A 23,485-nucleotide genomic window follows, 5' to 3' on the forward strand; every position below is an offset into this window, starting at 1 on the left:
GCCCCGGGCACCCTCCACCTGTCCCCACACAGTCCCCTGAGTGTCAGCAGGGCAGGTCCGCGCAGCACAGACAGCCGTGACGGCCGCGGACCACTCGACCAGAAACAGATAATAAGAGAGTCATATAATATAGTGATTGATAGGAGATACACTGAATGTGGGGTTATAGGGAGACAGGTATAGATAGCCAGGTGCAGCAGAGGGATAAATATTTATTATAAAGTGAGAATAGAGTAAAATCATATAAATATACCAGAGAGGTAAAAATACTCTGACCTGTTGTAGGCTGGAGCAGCAAAGAAAGAGGAAGTGATGTCATAGACAGGGCCTTTTATGGACATCATAACTTTTTTCTGATTGGTTGTTATGCTTCTATGCTGCTGGAGTTTTCAGTAAAGAAATATATGCAAATATGAAGCCTCCTGGCATGTGGTAAAATTGCAAAATTAGAATGCATTATGAAAAGTTAACCTAAAACTACTTGCACAAGAAATTTGCTGTTAATGAGATACATTTTAATTAACATTAATCTTGGGAGTCATGAATTAATAAATAACACACACATCTTAGTAAAGGAATAAAAAAAAAAAACATACAAACAATACTCAACCATTGGCGAAAATAGGTAAAGCAGACAAAAATCAAGATAATAAGTATTACTGCTCACCCTCAGTTTTCTGTGTTCATGTTCTTGGGGTAATAATTTCATAATAGAAGTTCCACAGATCAAAATGTCATCAAGTAAATCCATTTACTTACTTTTGCTAAATTCTCTCTTTAACCCCTTAAGGACACATGACATGTGTGACATGTCATGATTCCCTTTTATTCCAGAAGTTTGGTCCTTAAGGGGTTAAAATGATTTATGAATATTGGCTATATAATTATGGTGCACCATGATTTGGTTAAGTGCATCGTAAGTTATATGTTCAAATATCAATTATACAAGAGAGATTCGTGGCAATAAGAAAAAAATCTTAAATCCTATTTGACAACACTAACAAAACGGAGTTGTGAAATAACACCTACAACTGATTGCATATCCGAATACAGAAAATGTCAGCTGTAATCTCCTGGTTAATTATAAAATAGTCATTTAGTTAGTTTGTGCATTTGGATGACATCTGTCATAGTGTTCAGCTGTTTACATCCTTGTGCATCCAGAGTGTACTGCTTGATATGTATTTCACAAAAAGAGAAAATAATCATATTAAGTGCTGCACAAAATGATATTTCAAACCAATTATCGCTGGCATCCTAATTCATTTAAATTACGTTATATTCGCATGATAAAGTTTAATGTTAAGGTTTTCCAGATAAAATCTTCCAGATAAAATGAAAAAAGTGTGATTAATTCATGATGTAGACTCAAAGTGTTTAAAAAACATAACTCATTTATTTTAATATATTGTACAAAAAGATCACAAAACCACACACTCTCTCTTTCTTTTTCTGTTATAAAACAACCAGCTGAATTGATTCTGTAAAAACAAAGCAAAAACAAAAACTACAGAGCACAGGGATATATTTAAATGGTGGTTATACATATCATGACATAATATGTATTTGATATAAAATCAGTGTGGTTCATTTTGATACTTTAATATATTCAAACTTTAATTGCGAAAATTATCGTCTGCCATGCACAAAAAAACACAAATATGGAAGGGGAAATTAAACAAATTTGTTTTAAAAAAATAAATAAAAATAAAAAAAGTAAATCCACTTTGCATTTTGGTTGAAATATTTTACACTGGGAAACATCTCATTGTTGGCTAGAAACAGAAAACTGAAACCTGGGATTATACTTCTCACCTGTCCATTAAAATATTAATTGTTTGAACAAGCAATTGCCGATTTCTTCAGGGAAATATGTGCCATGGCAATAATATTTAACTGCCTGTCAGGACTTAATAGTACAGATCAATTTTCCAAGTCCATGTGTGCTACCAGGTAGTTTTGTAGCAGGGGATGAGCAATATAGTTATCTTAATATTGTCAATGCATTTGCAATGTGATACAAACCCTATCAAACAATAATAACAACCTGCAAAATATTAATCTTGTTTTCAAAAGAGAGTGCTATATATTGTGCAGGATTTCTATTGCAAAATGTCTATAACTATCTTTATCGCTCTAAATGAATGATTGGTAAAGAAAAAAAAATAATGTCATGTTGAAGAAAATCTCCTTCTAAGCGATGTTGGTCAGTTTCAGGTCTCAAGGGGAACAAAATAATCTATGTGTTGGAATTTGAGAACCTCGTTCCCCCAGCAAGTCCACCCAGGTTGCAGGTTACGGGCAAACAGCTCCAAGCACTCCGCATCTTGCTTGACATATTCTTTCAAAATCTCTGTGCAAAACACAAGAAACACAAAGAAGAAGACAATGATGAAGAAGAACAAAAATCAATCTTCTTTCAGCTATTGGGAGATGAAAAAGTGGAGTATTTCATTAAAAAGAAGACAGCAAATTAATTTCAAGGATTTCATCAACAGCTTCTGCTATTTATAGTCAGGAAATCATTTGAAATAAGCGCCCTTGAGATCGCAAACAATACACAGTCATACACCTTCAATAGGCCTGATTTATCGGTTTTCATTTAGAGACAAGGAATGAGGATTTTACCGCCTACACAGGTGACTTTTCAATTTTTCAATAGAGTCATCATACTGCTCCCAAGCAAGCAGTGACAATATTTTAAATGTTTTTCTGAATGATGGGAACAAAACACTGCTGAAAAGGACAGAACAATTAGTACAGAGGGAGAAGGTTAAAACTAGAGGACAACAAGTCCAACAAAAACATCTTTTTACCAGAAAACTAGCATTATCTTGTGATACAGGAAGCATTGGTTCAAGGACTACATTCTAGACAGAAAAGTAAACTATTTGGTACTCCAAAGCACATGCTTGTGCTTTATCTGTTTGTACATGTAGCTCAGATACATGGTGTTGAACACTTTTACTGCACTTTAACAGCTGTTATGTTATCAGGTCAAAAGTTCATCTCTCTAGTGGACAAAATATTGCTTCCTTGAGATCTAATGCCAAATTGTTCTAGGTAATCAATAAACTATAGTGGTGATATGGCATATATAAAGAAGTCTGAGAATTAAAGCCACTTGCACTCTACATAAAGGCGATGGAATGGCAAAAACGTCCTGTTATAAATATCTAACAGATAAATTGTTGAAATCTCTGGTTTTTAATGTTTCAATATTTATATCAACATGAATTGAGCATCAGTAAGTCTAAACAATCCCGAGATTTTATGGTTTATTTAGCTATGCAAAATGGATATCTGAAAAGGGTTAAAAGAACACTACAGTTACCCAGACCAATAGATCTTAATAAAAAATTATGTCACCTGACCCTTCCTGCAATTTAACCCTGCAGATAATTTTTTTTTTCGTTCTGCCAGAACAGTGAAATAGCACAGTAATACCCTGCTGTTTTCAGAGAGACCATCTGATTGGCGCAGATCAGCATTGAGCTCTACATGCGAACTAGCCTTTCAATGCTTTTCTATAGGAAAACATTGGATTTGCTGAAATCATTGATCTCGATGATCTTAGCCAAAGATGTATCGCTTCACCGGGGAGACTGGTGCATCAAGAGAAAAAAAGACAAGTAAAATACATTTTCTAACCCATTCAGCGCTGTCCTAGTCACCTAAATGATGACTAGGGCACTATAGCATTACGAATACATATTTGTATTACAAACGTTATAGTCTTCCTTTAATGGTTTGTAGAGAACCTGTATGAAATTTAGTTATAGAAGTCTAGCAACTACAATAATGTATCCCCTAAATCAATGGTGCCCAAAAGGTAGATCCCCAGATGTTTTAAAACTACAACTTCCATAATACTTTGTCATTCTGAAAGGCAGGCAAATCATCATGGGAGTTGTAGTTCTACAACATCTGGGGTCAGGGACTATTTGGCCGCGAGGCAAACAAGGTATTTGCCTTAAGTAGCATTTTCCAGGGGGCGGCAAAAAACGCCGCCGCCAAATGCCCAGGGCAAATGCCTTGTTAGCCTTGCGGCTAACAGACATGCTGGGCTGCCGGTCGGGCTGATGGGCTGGGCAGGCGGCTGGCGAGGGAGCACTTCCTCTGAGCGGTCTGCTCAGCTCCCTCGCGCGCCGCCCGCAGAGTGAGGCTGGGAGCATATGACATAATATTCCGGCTCCCAGCCTCAGTCTGCGGCGCGCGAGGGAGCTGAGCAGACCGCTCAGAGGAAGTGCTCCCTCGCCAGCTGCCTGCCAGTGCCGCCCGCCCAGCAACCACTGGACCACCAGGGAATGGGAGAACCCCCCCCCCCCCCCTCCAGCATTCCCAAATGTAAGGAGGCTGGGGGGGGGGGGGGTTAAAAAAAATGTGTTAGTATGAGTGAGTGTGTGTGTGTGTTAGTGTGTGTGTGTGTTAGTGTGTGTGTGTATGTCTATTAGCGACTGTGTGTTTGTCTGTTAGTGAGTGTGAGTGTGTCTGTTAGTGAGTGTGAGTGTGTCTGTTAGTGTGTGTGTGTGTGTGTTTCCGTCGGTGAATGCGTGTATTTAGAATGCGGGGCGGAGGGAAGGGTTGGGTGTGGGTGGCCCGGGGGGGATGAGGAGGGGGGGCGCCTGAGTTTATTCCTGCCTAGGGCAGCACAAAACCAGGATACACCACTGTCTGTGGTTTTACCTTAAATAGACTTGATTTTTTTGTGTTTCATTAAAACCATCCTTATACGCAGAATTTCAATATATGAACTAAATTCTTCTTTATACTTTTTCTAATTAGTCATTTAACACTATTAGCTGTATTTGATTAATACATTTATATTAAATTATCATAGGTAATTTTATTGAACAATACCAGTATTGTGAAGATTTACCTGAAATGTAATTACATGGGATTAATTTAGCTCATTGTAGTCATATGAGAAAATATGTATTCAGTTACCAAAGATGAATGTATCTTGTGTAATTAAATAGAACCCAATGGGAGGATGTGTTTTCAGCACACATACCTCTGGCAATTGAAAAAAGATTTTACAACAGGCTGCAATATATCATTTCGAGATTTAAAAAAAAGTTATATACATTGTATTTTTCTGTGTATAAGACAATATTTTTTCACTATTATTTCAAGTTTAAATTTGGGGGGTCTACTTGTACACGGAATGTTGAAAATGAAATAGGTGCTCCCTGGTCCCCCATTCCCCAGGAACACTCACACGGTCAGGCGCAGCTGCTCGGTCCAGGTCCCCCATTCACACTCTTTCGGCACTCATGGAGTCAGCAGAAAGTTAAAATTAAATAAGTACTTTAAGAAGCCATGATGACTCACGCCCTGCTCCGAGAGGACCTGTTGGGGCACCTACGGCTCCAAAACGGAGGAAGCGGCTCGGAATGGCTTACACACGATGAAAGCATGGTCCAGATGCAGGTCGCAGCCTTCCTATTATTATTGCCATTTATATAGCGCCTACAGATTCTGTAGTGCTTTACAATATTATAAGATGGGGGATTTAGCTATGAATAGGACAATTACAAGAAAACTTACAGGAACGATAGGTTGAAGAGGACCCTGCTCAAACGAGCTAATAGTCTATAGGAGGTCGGGGTGTAAAGCACAATAGGACAAAGAAAAGCAAAAAAATAGGTGGGAGTGAAGCAGAGCTGGAGGAGAGAGTAGAGTGCTGCCCTTTAGGAGAGAGCAAGAGACAGGTATGTGAGGTAGAGGTTACTCTGGGAGGCCATACGCTTTCCTAAAAAGATGGGTTTTAAGGCACTTCTTAAAGTATTGAAGACTAGGGAAGAGTCTGAAGGGGTATAGGCAGGCTGTTCCATAGGAAGGGAGCCGCTTGTGAGAAGTCCTGCAAGCGTGAGTTGGTGCGAGCAGCGAACAGGGATCTCTATGAGGAAAGTTTAGTGTCTGCATGCAGAGAGTGGAGACACTGATTTTGTTCGATGCATTTAAGGCAGCCATGACCCAGGAAGGATCTCTAACAGCCATCTAAGGAGTGACCAGTAAAGTTATCACTAGGCTGTAATGTAAACACTGCATTTTCTCTAAAAAGACAGTGTTTACAGCAAAAAGCCTGAAGGTAATGATTCTACTCACCAGAACAAATTCAATAAGCTGTAGTTGTTCTGGTGACTATAGTGTCCCTTTAAGTTTAAATTGAATATCTTGTGATAATGAGTAATCTTTGACAATGGTACAAAATACTTGCAGATTCAGATGTAATGTGACATGACCTGATGTGTTCTACCAATAAACTCAGAATTGATTTGGTGTTGTTGAATTCCTGAAGTGCAGCCAAATTATTCCCCAGGAACATTTATCCCAAACAGTAACAATATGGTAAGATCTGTGTGTATCTATTTTAGGAAATGTAAAAAGTGCTCTGTTTTCAAATAAAGATATTCCTCTATATACTGCACCATAAATTGCAGATGTCTCCAGCTGTAATATTTGTAACCTTACCCTACCAGCATACAGCTCAATAAAATAAAACCAACTATTTTACAATCAAATCCATAAATATGTTTTTTTAGCCCTACCCTAATACAAAAATAACAGTGCTCACCTACAGCAATCCTATGCTTTACCAGTCCCAAGTTACTTTATCTAGGCAGCGGGTTTTGGACACATTCAGTTATAAGTATGCAGTGTTGTATAGCAGTAAAATAATGTTTAACCTTGGCACGGCGGATGTTTACTGAGAATAAATGGAAACATTTCACTTTTTGTAGTATCTAGCATTCTAAGTAGTATTTCAAATACATCCTCAAATAACCATCAACCTCTTCTTTTTTTATCTTTAAAAACATTTTAGGCTTGACAGGATGGAGCTCAGCTGTCCGTGCCAATGATTGTGGTCCTGCATAGCTCTATAGATTCTTGTAAATGAGAAGAACTGAAGCAAGTGTTACGGCAGGAAGGTTGTGTGACCATACTGAAACAGTATGACTACTTGCAATGTTGTTTATGTATGTAGTTATGTACCATTACAATTACGCTATGTGCATAATGATTTTCTCTCTCTTAATTATTTCAAGCTAGCAATGATACTCACCTTGGTTTTGTTTTGCTTTGTGTATGCGGATAACCCAAAAAGACTATTTATTTTAAATTACTTAATGAAATTTAAAAAAATCCATACTTGGGAAATGTACGTTTAACTTTTAAAGTGACACAGTAGGCACCCAGACCAATTCAGCTAACTGATGTGGTCTGGGTGCTGTGTTTCTATTGCACTTAGTGCTGCAATGTAAAACATTGCAGTTCCAGAGAAATGCAATGTTTACATTGCAGTTTTAAGTCTGGTAGACAGCCATCTTTGGTCCGTTATCTGGTCATGCTTTGCATAAGGACCTCCAGCATCAAATTTTCCCCATAGGACAGCATTGAATGACGTCGGCAGGGGAGGCTCGTGGGCGGAGCCTGACCCAGCGTCGAGGGACATTGGTGCTGCATTCAGGTAAGTGGCTGAAGGGGTTTTAACCCCTTCAGCCTCGCGGGAGGAGGGGGGCACCTTTTAAACCTATAGTGTCAGGCAAACAGGTCTGTTTTCCTGGCACTATAGGATCCCTTTAATAAACCCACATATGTGGAATCAGAGCAACTTACTTTCCAGTATAGAGCAGTGCGTTTTGAAGCTCCCTGAAAATGTAACAACACCTGCTACAATGTTATGACACGGCAACTATAAGGGTGTCAAACCGGACGACTCGTTATCAGAATTTGACAAAGCTCTAGGGTGGAGAGAAACATGTTGTGCGTGCAAGACAAGACTGAAAAAAAGGATGCACCATAAAATGTTATCTGAATATATGTTTTTAAAACTGTATAGTTGTTCTGCACTAGATGTTCTAGTTCTGCACCAAATGTTTGGGTTGATTTCTATATATATGGGATATTTGCTTATATTCTTTGTTGGCTTCTGCAATTTTGTCACAATAAGCACCCATTGATTGCTATTTACTATTGACTTGCACTTTAAGTTTTTAGAAGGTTGCACTGTTATTCTTGCACTTGATCGTTTGCACAAGAAAATTTTCTGTTTTGCACAAAATATTTAGCAATTTAAAGAAATACACTAAATATTTCCTGGTGGGATCCCCCTGTCTTGGGCCGCAGCGCTGGATGAGCGGCTCTAGAGCCCCCCTTCAGCGCAGGACCGCTCCTCTAGGCGCCCGAAAGTAGGGGCGACCAGAGGTGCCCTGTTACAGTATGGCAGAGCAGGCACCTTGTTACCTTGATGACAGGCTGCGAGGGAGGCTCTTCTTGCAGGGTCTTATTCCTCCCTCGTGTGCCCTCTGTAATGCCGGGAGCCGGGAATATGACGTCATTCCGGCCCCCGGCATACTAAACAGCGGGCGGGAGGAGTGAGGAGCTGTTCCACACTGGACCCCAGGTAGGTGAGTGTTTGTCAGTGAGCAAGTGACTGCCTGTGTGTGTGTGTCTGTCAGTGAGTGTCTTTGTGTATGTGTCAGTGAGTGAGTGTATGTCTGTCAGTGAGTGTGTGTATATGTCAGTGTGTGTGTATGTGTGTGTGTGTTAGTGAGTGAGTATGTCTGTCAGTGAGTGTGTGTGTGTGTGTGTGTCTGTCAGTGATTGAATATGTCCGTCAGTGAGTTTCTCTGTGTGTCTGTCAGTGAGTGAGTGTATGTGTGTCAGCGTGTGTGTGTCTGTCAGTGAGTGAGTGACATTCAGGGGGGGCAAAAATAAATCCTTGCCTAGGGCGGCAGAAATTCTTGCACCGGCCCTGATTGTAACACTGTTATCTGTCATAAATCTCTGAATCACACCTCACATGTACATATTTCTTTTAATGTAGACAACCCAGGGTATTCAATATGGGGTATTCCCAGTCTTTTTTAGTAGCCACTTAGTCACAAACACTGGCCAAAGTTAGCATTTATATTTGTTTGTGTGTTAAAAATGCAAAAAAACAATTATGAACGCTAACTTTGGCCAGTGTTTGTGACTAAGTGGCTACTAAAAAAGACTGGACATACCCCATTTGCAATACTTTGGGTTGTCTTCGTTTACAAATGGTATGCCACAATGGGGGTAATTCTCATTCCTGGGCTACCATACGCTCTCAAAGGCAACATCACCAATCTGGCAAATTTCAATGTGAAAAAACAGAAAATCAATCCTTATATTTGACCCTGTAGCTTTTAAAAACACTATAAAACCTGTACATAGGGGGTACTGTTATACTCGGGAGACTTTGCTGAACACAAATATTAGTGTTTCAAAATAGTAAAACGTATCACAACAATGATATCATCAGTGAAAGTACCGTTTGTGTGTAAAAAATGCAAAATATGTCATTTTCACTGATAATATCATAGCTGTGATAGGTTTATCACTTTGAAACACTAGTATTTGTGTTCAGCGAAGTCTACCAAGTAAAATAGTACCCCCCATATACAGGTTTTAGGGTGTCTTGGAAAGTTTCAGAGTTAAATACAGTGCTAGCAAATTAAATTATCTGGACTTTTGGGCCTGGGACGTCAGGCAGGTCCCCCAAATTGCAATCAATGAAATTACTTAATTATGTAAAAATATTACATAAATATGCACATATTTATATATTTGAAGTCTACGTCTATAGTTATGAAATTATTTATGTAATTATGTATATATATATATATATATATATATACATATATATATAATATATACCCATTTCAATTATTTATTTTTACCAGTGAAACCAATATAACATCTCAACATTCACAAATATACATTTCTGACATTCAAAAACATAACAAAAACAAATCAGTGACCAATATAGCCACCTTTCTTTGCAAGGACACTCAAAAGCCTGCCATCCATGGATTCTGTCAGTGTTTTGATCTGTTCACCATCAACATTGCGTGCAGCAGCAACCACAGCCTCCCAGACACTGTTCAGAGAGGTGTACTGTTTCCCTCCTTGTAAATCTCACATTTGATGATGGACCACAGGTTCTCAATGGGGTTCAGATCAGGTGAACAAGAAAGCCATGTCATTAGATTTTCTTCTTTTATACCCTTTCTTGCCAGCCACGCTGTGGAGTACTTGGACGCGTGTGATGGAGCATTGTCCTGCATGAAAATCATGTTTTTCTTGAAGGATGCAGACTTCTTCCTGTACCACTGCTTGAAGAAGGTGTCTTCCAGAAACTGGCAGTAGGACTGGGAGTTGAGCTTGACTCCATCCTCAACCCGAAAAGGCCCCACAAGCTCATCTTTGATGATACCAGCCCAAACCAGTACTCCACCTCCACCTTGCTGGCGTCTGAGTCGGACTGGAGCTCTCTGCCCTTTACCAATCCAGCCACGGGCCCATCCATCTGGCCCATCAAGACTCACTCTCATTTCATCAGTCCATAAAACCTTAGAAAAATCAGTCTTGAGATATTTCTTGGCCCAGTCTTGACGTTTCAGCTTGTGTGTCTTGTTCAGTGGTGGTCGTCTTTCAGCCTCTCTTACCTTGGCCATGTCTCTGAGTATTGCACACCTTGTGCTTTTGGGCACTCCAGTGATGTTGCAGCTCTGAAATATGGCCAAACTGGTGGCAAGTGGCATCTTGGCAGCTGCACGCTTGACTTTTCTCAGTTCATGGGCAGTTATTTTGCGCCTTGGTTTCTCCACACGCTTCTTGCGACCCTGTTGACTATTTTGAATGAAACGCTTGATTGTTCGATGATCACGCTTCAGAAGCTTTGCAATTTTAAGAGTGCTGCATCCCTCTGCAAGATATCTCACTATTTTTGACTTTTCTGAGCCTGTCAAGTCCTTCTTTTGACCCATTTTGCCAAAGGAAAGGAAGTTGCCTAATAATTATGCACACCTGATATAGGGTGTTGCTGTCATTAGACCACACCCCTTCTCATTACAGAGATGCACATCACCTAATATGCTTAATTGGTAGTAGGCTTTCGAGCCTATACAGCTTGGAGTAAGACAACATGCATAAAGAGGATGATGTGGTCAAAATACTCATTTGCCTAATAATTCTGCACTCCCTGTATGTATATATTATATATATATATATATATATTCATTTTTTCAAATTTATTAAAATTGTTTATTTGAAAACTTTTTTTTTTTACTTTTTCATCAGCAGGGGGACAGTCCCCCAGCAAGCTGCACTATGGACGTCTTTCAGAACAATCACATTGCACACTGGGTCCTAATTTGCCGAGGGGGGACTGTCTGGGCTGTCAGAAAGTCCCCCCAGACGGAGAGGAACACCGGCGATCGGGTAAGTAATTAGGAATACTTGGGAATGGGGGGAGAGGGGGTTTAATGCCCAATGGCTTCCGATGCTCTGCTACATTGCCGGGTGCGATCACCCGGCAGTCAGGAGAGGTATTGCAGGATGTCTCGACATCTGCAATACCGTAAGAGCAGCTGGAAACGATCGCTTCCAACGCTCACATTTGCAGCGGACGTACCAGGTATGTCCAAGGTCATTATCGACTGTTTTTTGTTGGATGTAACCCGTGCATCCGCGGTCGCTAAGGGTTTAAAGACGCATCCAAGTATTTAGCACTTTAAAGAGACATCCAATGACTGTGTGTCTGTCTTAAACAGGAAACGGTGCAGTCTTGACAAGAAGGGCAAACTTAGATAAGGGAGGTGCCCAAATTTAGTCATGCCTAGGGCAGCACAAAACCAAAATGCCCCACTGAACATACCACAAGAAGAACAAAGGAGAAATAACTTTTAGGTATAAAATGCAGTTGGTGCTACAAAACTGTAACTATGAATTACAGGTACTCCTCACCTACCGACCGGGTTCCGTTCCTACGACCCGGTCGTAGAACGAATTGGTCGGTAAGTGAGGCGTTAAGGGACTCCCTGCTCTGGTGCGCTTGTCTATGTTCGGGGAAATTTCCCCGAACATAGACGAATGCACCAGAGCAGGGAATCCCTCTAATCTATGTTCGGGGAAATTTGACCGAACATAGATTAGAGGGATTCCCTGCTCTGTTGCGTTTGTCTATGTTCAGGGAAATGTCTCCGGACAGTCTAATGCAGAGAGAGCTGGTCATAAGTGCGAGCCGTCGTAAAACAGGTAGGTCACAAACAAGAACCACCTGTATACCAAATTGAAAACTGAATGACAAAATTAATACTAAAATAGCTAGGGAGTAACTATAGCCAAGTTGGATAGTTTTTCCAAATCAGGGAATTTGTCTAATTATTATTATTTGTATTTTAATTCAATTGAATTTGAGTTAAATGAATACTCTGAGCACCATAAAAACTTAATTGAAATTAAGTTTTTACGGTTTCAGGATGCCCTCGAGTGCTTTGTATGTACTTTCTAAAAAAAAACAAAGAAAAAAACAGACACCATGCCCCACTAGGGGAACTGGAGATCTGGCACTGGATGCAGCCTTTGGGGTTAAACCCTCCAAAAAACGGTTTAACTCCTTTTGGTTAGAAAGAACCTAGTGGCATCCTGGCACTATAACTTTACTTCAATTAAGTTGTTATAGGGCCTGGAGTGTCCCCCTAAGTGAATAATTTTAAATAATTGTTCATCTCTCACAGTTGTGCTTTTGTCTTATATCATCACAATGAACACAAAGCTATAAATGAAAACTATGTGGAGGTATGAATTGTTCAGACATGAGCATGTTGCTTCTGCAATGCAAAGAATATGGACTCTTGCTGCATTGGGGGGACTAAACACATTATATCTGGTGGTACAGAGTTTACTCTGCAGACAATAAAAAAATCAAACTGGACTTCTGTCAAGAATATTATACAGTATGTATATGAGTTTTATTGTATTTTTGGAGGACAGTGCTTAATGAAAAAGTTGATATAAAAATGTAGAAATTTAAAGGGACACTATAGTCACAAGAACAACGACAGCTTAATGTAGTTGTTCTGGTGAGTACTTCCTTCTGCATTTTTATGTAAACACTACCTTTTCATTGCCCCTAGGGACATTTCCAAGTGGCCACTCCTTAGATGGCCACTGGAGGGGCTTCCTGGCTCAGGGCTGCACAGTAAGCAGCCCTGCCGTTCAGCGTCCACATGCTCTGCATTGATTCAATGCATCTCTATGAGGAGGTCCTGATTGGTCAAAACAGCATTTGGCCCGGCCCCATGCCGATTTTGGCCAATCCAATGCTTTCCCAAAATCTGCCATTTTGATGATGTCACAAAGGGGGCGGAGTCAGTGACGAAATAAGGTGAGTTTTAAACTTTTATGGGGGCTAAGGGGGGGGGGGGGGCAAGCCACCTATATGCTGGGTTTAGCACTATAGGGTCAGGAATACATGTTTGTGTTCCTGATCCTATAGTGAACCTTTAACATGTGTTGTTTTAAAATAAGTAAGGTGATAAAAAAAAATAAAAAAAAAATACATGAGATATTTCAAAATCACTATATTAAATCAAATTATGATAGCCTATAAAATGATAACACTATGTTCCTTGTAAATATATTGAGTGGGTTTATAATAAATTCTTTACTGGTGTCTTGCCCTGCTTTAATATGAGGCTAGACCTTCAAATTGGTACTTTTCAAAAGAGAGGTGGATTTGCAAAACATGATCATCTCGTATACTTCTAGGATGATGGATTGTCGCCATGGATACAAAGTTTCAAAACTACAATGCACAGATCATCTGCTAAAGAATAGTACGTCAGCAGTAACATGGCCTTGTTTCATAAAGAAGAGCACTTTGCAAAGAAACATGAATATGAATACTAATGTGAACAATAGCAAGTACATTTACTGTACATACTGTAGACCATGAACCTTCTTGGTTCATCATAGATTTGATGGAATACAATCTATACACAAAGCAGATAAGTATGTTTGCTAGATACTCCCATAATGAAACAAACTATAATCACCAATTTAACAACTGAAAATTATAAGGCTACAGAGATTTGCCCACTTCAGAATCCTAGCCATGCTGTGTTAAAGACATTTTCTCCACAGTTTCTGTGAAAAACCATCAAGATTACACTTTAGGATCAAAAAACACACAACTGTGGTGACCTAAAAAACACAACTGCTAATTTTTTTTTTTAATTTTTTATTTTTGCAGTGCGTATAATGGGTACATGCAGGCCTGAGGTGCCCCGAGAGCAATCCTCAAGTTTTTTCCACGCTAAACATGCGGGACAGATGATTTACAAGCACATTTTTATATTTTAGTTTGTAGGCATGAGAATAACAGTAATGAGTAACAGGCGTGTACAGTAATATCAAATAGTTAAATAGCTAGACATGTGAGTTAAATCAAGAAACATTCAATAGGCAAGTTATAGGCTAGTGTAAGGGAGAGGCTTCATTTGTTATATGTCTGTATATCTTGCTGCGATGTTACTATAGAAAGTTAAAGTAAACCACTGGTGATAAGACTAGACATTATAGTCGAGCATTACAGTGTGTCGCTAATTGTTGGGACAACATTACTATCAGTAACCTTAACGATTTTCAAATAGGTAAGAGAAGGGTGTAGTGTGTAGTGTGCAATGTGGCAACCGCCTATGCAGGTGACTGCGTTATGCAGGCATTTGGACTAATACCAGGTTCAGCCTATTCCCCTGAGCGTCAAGGGCAGTGTGCCACCCGGTAAGTCTCTGTCCATGTCTGTATACTTGGTCCGCCATTGTGTCCCTCTCCAAGTGCCCATACGAGCAGCTCTCTGGACGTGAGGAGTCTCTGCGATGAGTGTCTTCGCCCTCTGGGGGCGGCATAAAGGTCCGGGATTTGGTCGTCGGTTTACGCCGTGGCTCCCTATCCGGGAGCGCAACAGAGGTTGTAATCTCCCCGGCCCTCTCGCCCAGGTGCCATTGCTTCGGCGCTTGTGTGCCCGTTGCTTGTGTCTCCACGCTGCTGCTGCATGAGGATTGCGCCGGGATGCGTCAGCAGACCTGATCCGAGGTACCGCTGCTTGTGCCATGTGAGCAGCAGCAAGAGCTCGGTCAGTGAGTTTCTTCCAGAATTCTGAGCATATTCTATCAAATGCTTGTAGGAGCGGGTCCACAGTGGCGGGTGGTTGTGAGCAGGCTTCTGTTGCTGTAGGCCCTGGTGGTGCCGCCATTTTAGGTAGCAGGCTGCCTTCGTTTAGAGCTGTAGTTTCTCTTTGTTGTGTAGGGTAAGCTCCAAGATTACACCAGTGGGGACCGGGATATCCCCCACCGGTCCAAAGGGGGGGGGAACAGGGCGTTAGAGTCGGTTCTGTGAACTCCGGCATGTCCAGGCTAGGAGATCGGCCGTTTCTCCTCTCCATGGAGTATCCTAGGCGTCTAGGCCGCAAAAGCCTTTCGGACCACGAGGCTTCCTGGCGGAGCTCCAAACTTGGTCGGGAGGTTACCCCAGCATTCAGGTTAGGTAGGTACTTGTTTGAGTGTTCGCTGTGGGTATGATCCCCTCTCTAAGTAGTGAAATTGAAGCTTTATGTGAGGAGCTCTCACCATGTGCATCTATCCACCATGATGGCCAGGCCCCGCCCCCCCAACTGCTAATTTTTGACCAAAATGGTAACAAATCCCTCAGGACATTTCACATAGATATAACGATTTCAATTTCGTTGTCTAAAAAAACAAATTTGATTCTTAACTGATCAGATGAGCATGAATTTAAATAAATTTGTAGAAAAGTAATGATGGTCCAAGCACTCAAGTTAAATCCAGTGAGCAGATATAATGAAGCGGGTGCAAGGCAATGTTTTGGCCCTCAACAGAGCCTTTGTCAAGCTTGACAAAGACCCTGTTGTGGGCCAAATCGTTGCTTTGCACCTGCGGTATCCATTTCGGTAATAATACTCAAATAAATCTGTGACATTTACTGAAAGTGGCCCTGTCAACACCCTCTCATTTTGAACTATTTCATTAACCCTTTAAGACCGGAGGGCGTACAATTACGCCCTATTTTAAGCAGCTCTAAACGCCGCCGGGCGTAATTGTACGCCCTCCGGTCTTTTCTTACTTACCCGGTCGCCGGCGATCCCACGCCGGTGATCCCGGTTTGGGGGACTCCCAGGGAGCCCCCCCGCGGCACATCCGTCCTCTTCCGACCCCCCCGGCCATGTGAGAGTGAGGTCCTTGCGAGGACCTCACAATCACATGGCCGGGTTAGCTGGCTCAGGCATTGCCAGCAGGGGGACTAACTGTAATGACAGTTAGTCCCCCTGCTGGCTGGAAATAAAATAAAAAAATGTAAAAAAAAAATTATATATACTTAGATCATATATATATATATATATATATATATATATATATGATCTAAGTGTATATATATACACATATATATACACAAATACATACACACACATACACTGTCAAGGTGTATTTTACTATTAATATATATATAATTATATATATATCAAATTACACGTAGACTGATACTGAATATATATAATTATTGTGATATGTATATTTATATATAATATTACAAAAAAATATGTAAATACGTTAAAAAATAATTAAAAATAAATAATTTAAAAATATATAGATGTGTGTTATTTAGTTCTAACTGTATTGTGATATTAATATATTTATATAAAAATACACGTAGAACAAAATAATATATATATATACATAAATATATACGTATATATCACTATATATATACCTATATATAAATAAAAATATTTTTTAAAAATTATATATATATATATATATATATATATATATATTTCCTGGCCATATCCATGGCAGCACAACATTGGGTAGCTCCTCCCTATCCCCATTGGACAGGAATAATAATTAAGCCGTATAAGTACCACCTCCTGCCCCTCCTTCCCCAGTCTTTTTTTCCTGTCCTATCTCTAGGACATGTCGGTCTTTTCAGACTGCTAAATTTTCTTTTATGGCTTACCTGAGGATAAGTTCCTCTGGCCCCTGGGAAGTTCACCCTCTCTCCCCTGGGAAGTCTCCAGTATACGGCCCTGTGCAAAGGTGTCCCCCTGGAGAGAACCCCTTTAATGACCGGGGGTTTTTCCTTCCAATTTCCCAGTGGTAACATGGGAAGGAACATGGAATTTGTCTGGGTTCCGGTTTGGTATTTCCCCACCAGGATCAAGGTAATATGGTTTGGTTTTTACCTGCTGGTTTTTGCTTCCAGGAGTGGTTTGTTTTTCCGGCACTTTTTTTTTTTTCTGTAAAGTTTGCTGTGGAAGCGTTCTGGGTTCCCCTGGATACATGGTTCCCTGCACGGCGTTCGGGAGTTTCCTGTGCGCCTGCGCGGAGTTCAGGGGTCTCCTGGGCGCCTGCGCGGTTTTCGGGGACTCTGGGAAGCATGCGTGGCATTCGGTACTTTCTGGCGTTCGCGTGGTTTCATTCGCATAAACGCGCGAACGCCATTGCACGTATTAGCGGATCGCGCGCAAAATCTGTTCGTTTGATTTCTGATTAGGCCGTTTGCGCGTATTTTCGGTCATTTGCGCATGCGCGATGACGTCAGACGCCCTTTTAAAGCGCCAGGCCTCCTTTTTTTGGTCAGTTTGAATTTTCAGCTTCTTGGAGAGTTTCTGGCACCGTTGAGATCTAGGGATTGTTGGTTCTTTGTCTTTTCAGGTTCCTTTTTCTTCTAAGGTAAGTGTTTTCACATTTTTTGTTTGGTTTCTTGTCGTTTTTCTTCTTGGTTTTAGTTTCGCTGTTCCATCTATTATTTATAGATGGATTCGCGCTCAAGATCCAGGGAATCGGATTCTTCTCATCATAATAGGTCACAATCTAAGCGATATAGGTAAGCCATCCTTTTTGGAAAAAAATGATATTGATATTATAAATAAATAAAAGAGTGGTAATGTACTAATGTTCACGTTTGGTGTATTGCAGTGATAAAAGTACAAAGACTTCAGGATCGTCCAAAGGGAAGTTGCCCAAAGGGACGCTGTGTATATCCTGTGATAACAGAGCCATAGAAGGGAAACGTCTCTGTTCGAATTGTCTCTCAGCAGCTGCTGGACCTTCTCAGTCAACACCGGACTTTAGGCAGCTTATCAAGCATGCAGTTGCCCGGGGCATCAGAGAGGTTGATAAGACCCACAAGCGACCTAGATATTCTGAGCCGTCAGATTGGTCTCCTGATAACTCGGAGGATGAGTTTATGGATACAGCTTCGCTGAGAGACTTGGCTTTTTCCTCGGAGGAGGATGCTATGCCGGATCCTGACTTCCTGGTACCTGCGGAGGTGGATCATTTGATTGCTCGGGTCAGGGAAACCCTTGCCTTGAAAGAACCCTCAGAGGAGGAACCCTCTACATCTAACCGCTATTTCTCAGATCTTAGAAGGAAAAGAGCAGCTTTCCCTGTGCATACCACTATTAGTGACCTTATTAAAGAAGAATGGTCCAGGTCTGATAGGAGATCATCTGCAAAAGGGAAGTTCTCCAGATTATACCCGTTTGATTCCAAAGATGCTGAAACATGGGATCTTCCACCCAAAGTTGATGATGCTGTGGTTAGGCTAGCCAAGCGCACTACCCTGCCAGTGGATGATGCAGGCTCCTTCAGGGATCCAATGGATCGTAAGATGGAATACTACCTGTCTAAATCTTATGTAGCCTCAGGCACAAGTCTCCACCCAGCCGTGGCTCTCATGTCTGTTTCAAGAGCTATGAAGGTTTGGCTGCAGGAGCTGGAGGGGGACATCAGGAGTGGCAGAAGCCGTTCCTCTATTATTGATGCCCTGAAGGATATGCGTCTAGCGATTGATTTCTCTTCGGAGGCCGCAGTGGATCTGGTGAGAAACCTTGCTAGAAATATGTCCTTCTCGGTTTCCTCCAGGCGGGCACTTTGGCTCAGATCTTGGGCGGCCGATGCTTCCTCCAAGAATAGTTTGTGTTCTCTGCCATTTCACGAGAATATGTTATTTGGCAAGAATTTGGATGAATGCATTAAGAGGGCGGCTGAAGGAAATAAAGCCTTTCTACCCCAAGAGAGGAAGTATAAAGGATCCTTTCGTGCCCGGAAAGAGTACCATTCCTTTCGTGACAGTAGGTCCTACAAGCCTGGTAGGGAATATTCCAGATTTCAACCTGGGAGAGGAGCCCCTTCTGGAAACAGAGGAGGCAGGTCACGCGGTTCATCTTCCTCTAAAAATCCGAGGAATCTATGACTACGTACTGCCCAAAACCGAATGTGTCAGGGCTTGTCTTCTCCAGTATCTTCCGAGATGGACCGATTCCACAAGCGACGTTTGGGTGCTGGATATTATTCAGAGAGGTTACCTGCTAGAATTCTTCAAGCATCCTCCCAACAGGTCCTTTCACCTCACAAAGTGGCCAGGAGACAAGGAAAAGTGCATGGCCCTACAAAACTTCATCCTTTCCTTGCAGAAGGAGAAGGTCATCATCAAAGTGCCAGCAGGCGAAAGAACTCAAGGGTTTTACTCCCACATCTTCTTAACAAGGAAATCCTCAGGGGGATGGAGACCCATTCTGGATCTACACAGACTGAACAAGCATCTGAACATTTGCAGATTCAAAATGGAATCCCTGCAGTCTATAATAAAGGTTGTGTCGCCCAACCAATGGATGCTGTCTATAGATCTGTTAGACGCATATTTTCACGTACCCATTGCCTAAATTCATCAGAAGTTTCTGAGGTTTGCTGTAGAAGAAGGTAATTTCCAGTTCAGGGCCCTCCCCTTCGGACTGAGCACAGCCCCAAGAACATTTACAAAGGTCCTGATTGTTCTCATCGCAGAACTCAGAAAGCAGAACATTGCTATTTACCATTATTTGGAGGACGTCTTGATCTTAGGAAACAACGTAGATTCTGTGACATCCCAGGCTATTACCAGCATTCAGTTTCTGCAAGCTCACGGCTGGAAGATCAACACCAAGAAGAGCCACCTCCACCCAACGCAATCTATGGTTTACTTAGGTGCCCACTTCGACACTCTGAAGGGTACTGTCCAGATCTCATCAGCAAGAATACTGAAACTCAGGAGATTATTAAGAAGAATGCTGAAATCCTTGGTTGCCCATGCAAAGGCTATAAAGAGCCTCCTTGGTTCCATGTCCTCCACAATAGGTCTGACCAGATGGGCTCAGTGGAGAATGAGACTGTTCCAAGCCAACTTCCTGAGTCAATTCTCATCCGGGAACCTGTTCCAGCCCATCAAGCTTCCCCTGAATGTACGCCATTCTCTGATCTGGTGGCTAAACAGAAAACACCTATCCAAAGGTTTTCCATTAGGGGACATCGCATGGAGAACTGTGACAACGGATGCCAGCCAGTGGGGTTGGGGCGCTCATTATCTCCACGACTTTGCGCAGGAAGAATGGAATTTCAGGACAAGCAATGTCCATTCCAATCTGCTAGAACTTCTGGCTGTCCTCAAAGCTTTGAAGCACTTCTCGATCCAACTCAAGGGTCAATGGGTGAAGATAAGGACGGACAACTCCACCGTAGTATCCTATGTCAATCACCAAGGGGGTACCAGGAGCTGCAAGATGATGGAAATAATGAATCGCCTGATGTGGTGGGTTCAGAGAAACCTGGCGGGCATTACAGCCATCCATCTTCCAGGGAAACGGAATCAACTGGCAGATTTCCTCAGCAGATCCAGAATAGATCCAGGGGAATGGTGCCTATCTCACAGGGTATTCCGCATGATTGTGGGCAAGTGGGGTCTCCCTCAAGTAGACCTTCTAGCCACTCGGACCAACCGGAAGGTAGCCCTTTTCTTCACGAAAGAAGAAGACCACCTGGCACTGGGAAGGGATGCCTTATCAAGCCCCTGGAGGTTCAGAATGGGCTATGCGTTCCCCCCGTTTCCACTAATTCTGCCGCTCCTGAGGAAGTTGAGAACGGAGCAGGTGTCATCCTGATTGTGCCTTATTGGCCTCGGAGACCTTGGTTTCCTCTGCTTCTGAGTCTTTCGATGGAACCTCCTCTCCCACTCCCCAAAGATGCGGATCTTCTGTTCCAGGGTCCTGTGCGGCATCCAGACCCTGTCTCTCTCAACCTCATGGCTTGGAGACTGAAAGGAACCGGCTTTTGAACAGAGGATTCTCCCAGGCCATTATTGATACTATGCTGAGGGCACGTAAGCATTCCACTTCAGCCACTTATTATAGAGTGTGGGAGGTTTTCTCCGACTGGGCCCTTCACAGAAATGTGGATGTTCAAGATCCCTCCTCCTCTAATATTTTGGATTTCCTGCAATCTGGCCTTGCTAAAGGGCTGAGCTATAACACTCTCAAGGTACACGTTTCAGCCTTGTCCGCTCTAACCAGTCATAGATGGGCATTGGACTCAGATGTCATCAGATTCATCAAAGGTGTCCTTCAGATGAAACCTCCTATTAAACCATTTGTCCCATCCTGGAATCTCCCTCTGGTTCTGGATGCCATGAAGCTGAAACCGTTTGAGCCATTTGATTCAGTTTCCCTACAGGTTCTCTCTATTAAGACTGCCTTGCTGGTTGCCCTAGCTTCTGGCAGGAGAGTTTCTGAGCTCAATGCTCTATCCATCAAAGAGCCTTTTACTATTTTTCACAAGGACAGAGTGGTCCTCCGTACGGTTCCTGTATTTCGACCGAAAGTCACCTCCTCCTTTCACATCAATGAGGATATTGTTCTTCCATCTCTGAGGTCGGACTCCCATGAATTGGGGAATTCTGCTGACCTGTCCTCTCTGGACCTAGTGAGATGCCTCCGGATGTATATTGATAGGACTTCTGCTTGGCGTTCTTCTGACAGTCTTTTCGTCCTTCATAGCAGCTGTAAAAAGGGCTCACAAGCTCCCAAATCTGCCATTAGCAGATGGATAGTAGCGGCTATCATTCTGGCTTATCAGTCCGCCGGATATCCGGTCCCTGTGGGTCTTAAAGCCCATTCCACTAGGGCTCTCTCTTCTTCCTGGGCAGCCGCAGCTAATGTCTCTCCTGAACTCATTTGTAAAGCAGCTACATGGTCTTCCTCTAACACTTTCATTAGGAGCTACCAAATTGATGTCAGAGCGGGGTTGTCGGATCAATTTGCTAAGTCAGTCCTGTCTGTATCCAATACCTGATTTCTGTGTCTTTCACTTGTTGTGGTGTTAATACACTTTGCATTTAAAAATTTTTGAGTCTGTGTCTCTTTCTTATTTTATTGCTTGGGTATTACCCAATGTTGTGCTCGCGAGACTTACACTGGGAGCTGACCGAGGTGCTGAACGGACGGCGCGGAGGAGGAGAGAGCTGACAGGAGCTGCAGGAGAGGTAAGTACAGCTCTGCCAGCACCCCTCTCCCCCCAGTCTGTATTATGGCAATGCAAATTGCCATAATACAGACTCTGACTCGAGTATAAGCCGAGTTGGGGTTTTTTAGCACAAAAAATGTGCTAAAAAACTCGGCTTATACTCGAGTATATACGGTATACGGCTTAATTATTATTCCTGTGGGATAGGGAGGAGCTACCCAATGTTGTGCTGCCATGGCATATAACCAGGAAAAGAAAATTACGGTAAGTATGAATAAATTTTCCATTATATATACACATACGTATATATATACATATATTAATTCTACACATATATTTATAATATTAATAATATTTTTACATAATTAGGTATCTTAATTAATTACAATTAGCGGGACCTGCCTGACAACCCATGCCGAAAGTATAGGGAATTTAATTTGCTAGCACTATATTTAACCCTATAACTTTCCAAGACACCATAAAACCTGTACATGGGGGGTACTGGTTTACTCGGGAGACTTCGCTGAACACAAATATTAGTGTTTCAAAACAGTAAAATGTATTACAACGATGATATCGCCAGTAAAAGTGAAGTTTTTTGCATTTTTCACACACAAACAGCACTGTTTTGAAAACACAAATATTTGTGTTCAGCGAAGTCTCCCAAGTACAACAGTACCCCTCATGTACAGGTTTTATGGTGTTTTCAAAAGTTACAGCGTCAAATATAAGGCTTGTGTTTCATTTTTTTCACATAAAAATTCGCCAGATTGCTTACGTTGCCTTTGTGACCCTATGGTAGCCCAAGAATGAAAATTACCCCTATGATGGCATACCATTTGCAATAGTAGACAACCCAAGGTATTGACAATGGGGTATGTCCAGTCTTTTTTAGTAGTCACAAACACTGGGAAAAATTGGCGTTTTTTGAATTTTTCACACACAAGCAAATACTAACGCTAACTTTGGCCAGTGTTTGTGACCAAATGGCTACTAAAAAGACTGGACATACCCCATTTGCAATACCTTGGGTTGTCTACTATTGCAAATGGTATGCCATTATGGGTGTAAATTTATTTCCTGGGCTACTATACAGTCTCAAAGGCAACGTAACCAATCTGGCGAATTTCAATTTCAAATGTAACACGCTATATTTGACCCTGTAACTTCCCAAAACACCATAAAACCTGTACACAGGGGGTACTGTTTTACACGTGAGACTTTGCTGAATACAAATATGTGTATTTTATTGCAGTAAAAGCAAACAGTATTATGACATTGACAGTTAAAATGTCATGTAGAACTAAAAAAAT

At 41.7% G+C, this 23,485-nt stretch overlaps 1 protein-coding gene across 1 annotated transcript in view; it reads right to left on the reverse strand.

The window, feature by feature from the left end:
* Positions 1-1,702: 1,702 nt before the first annotated feature.
* METTL4 (methyltransferase 4, N6-adenosine) overlaps positions 1,703-23,485 on the reverse strand; it is a 147,410-nt gene continuing 125,627 nt past the window's right edge. Inside the window, exon 8 of the mRNA XM_063451507.1 lies at positions 1,703-2,353. Within this exon, the coding sequence (XP_063307577.1) occupies positions 2,214-2,353 (140 nt within the window). The 3' untranslated portion in view covers positions 1,703-2,213. The remainder of the gene's footprint in view (positions 2,354-23,485) is intronic.

The sequence above is a fragment of the Pelobates fuscus genome, chromosome 4 (assembly GCF_036172605.1).
Source record: "Pelobates fuscus isolate aPelFus1 chromosome 4, aPelFus1.pri, whole genome shotgun sequence".
Taxonomy (NCBI): domain Eukaryota; kingdom Metazoa; phylum Chordata; class Amphibia; order Anura; family Pelobatidae; genus Pelobates; species Pelobates fuscus.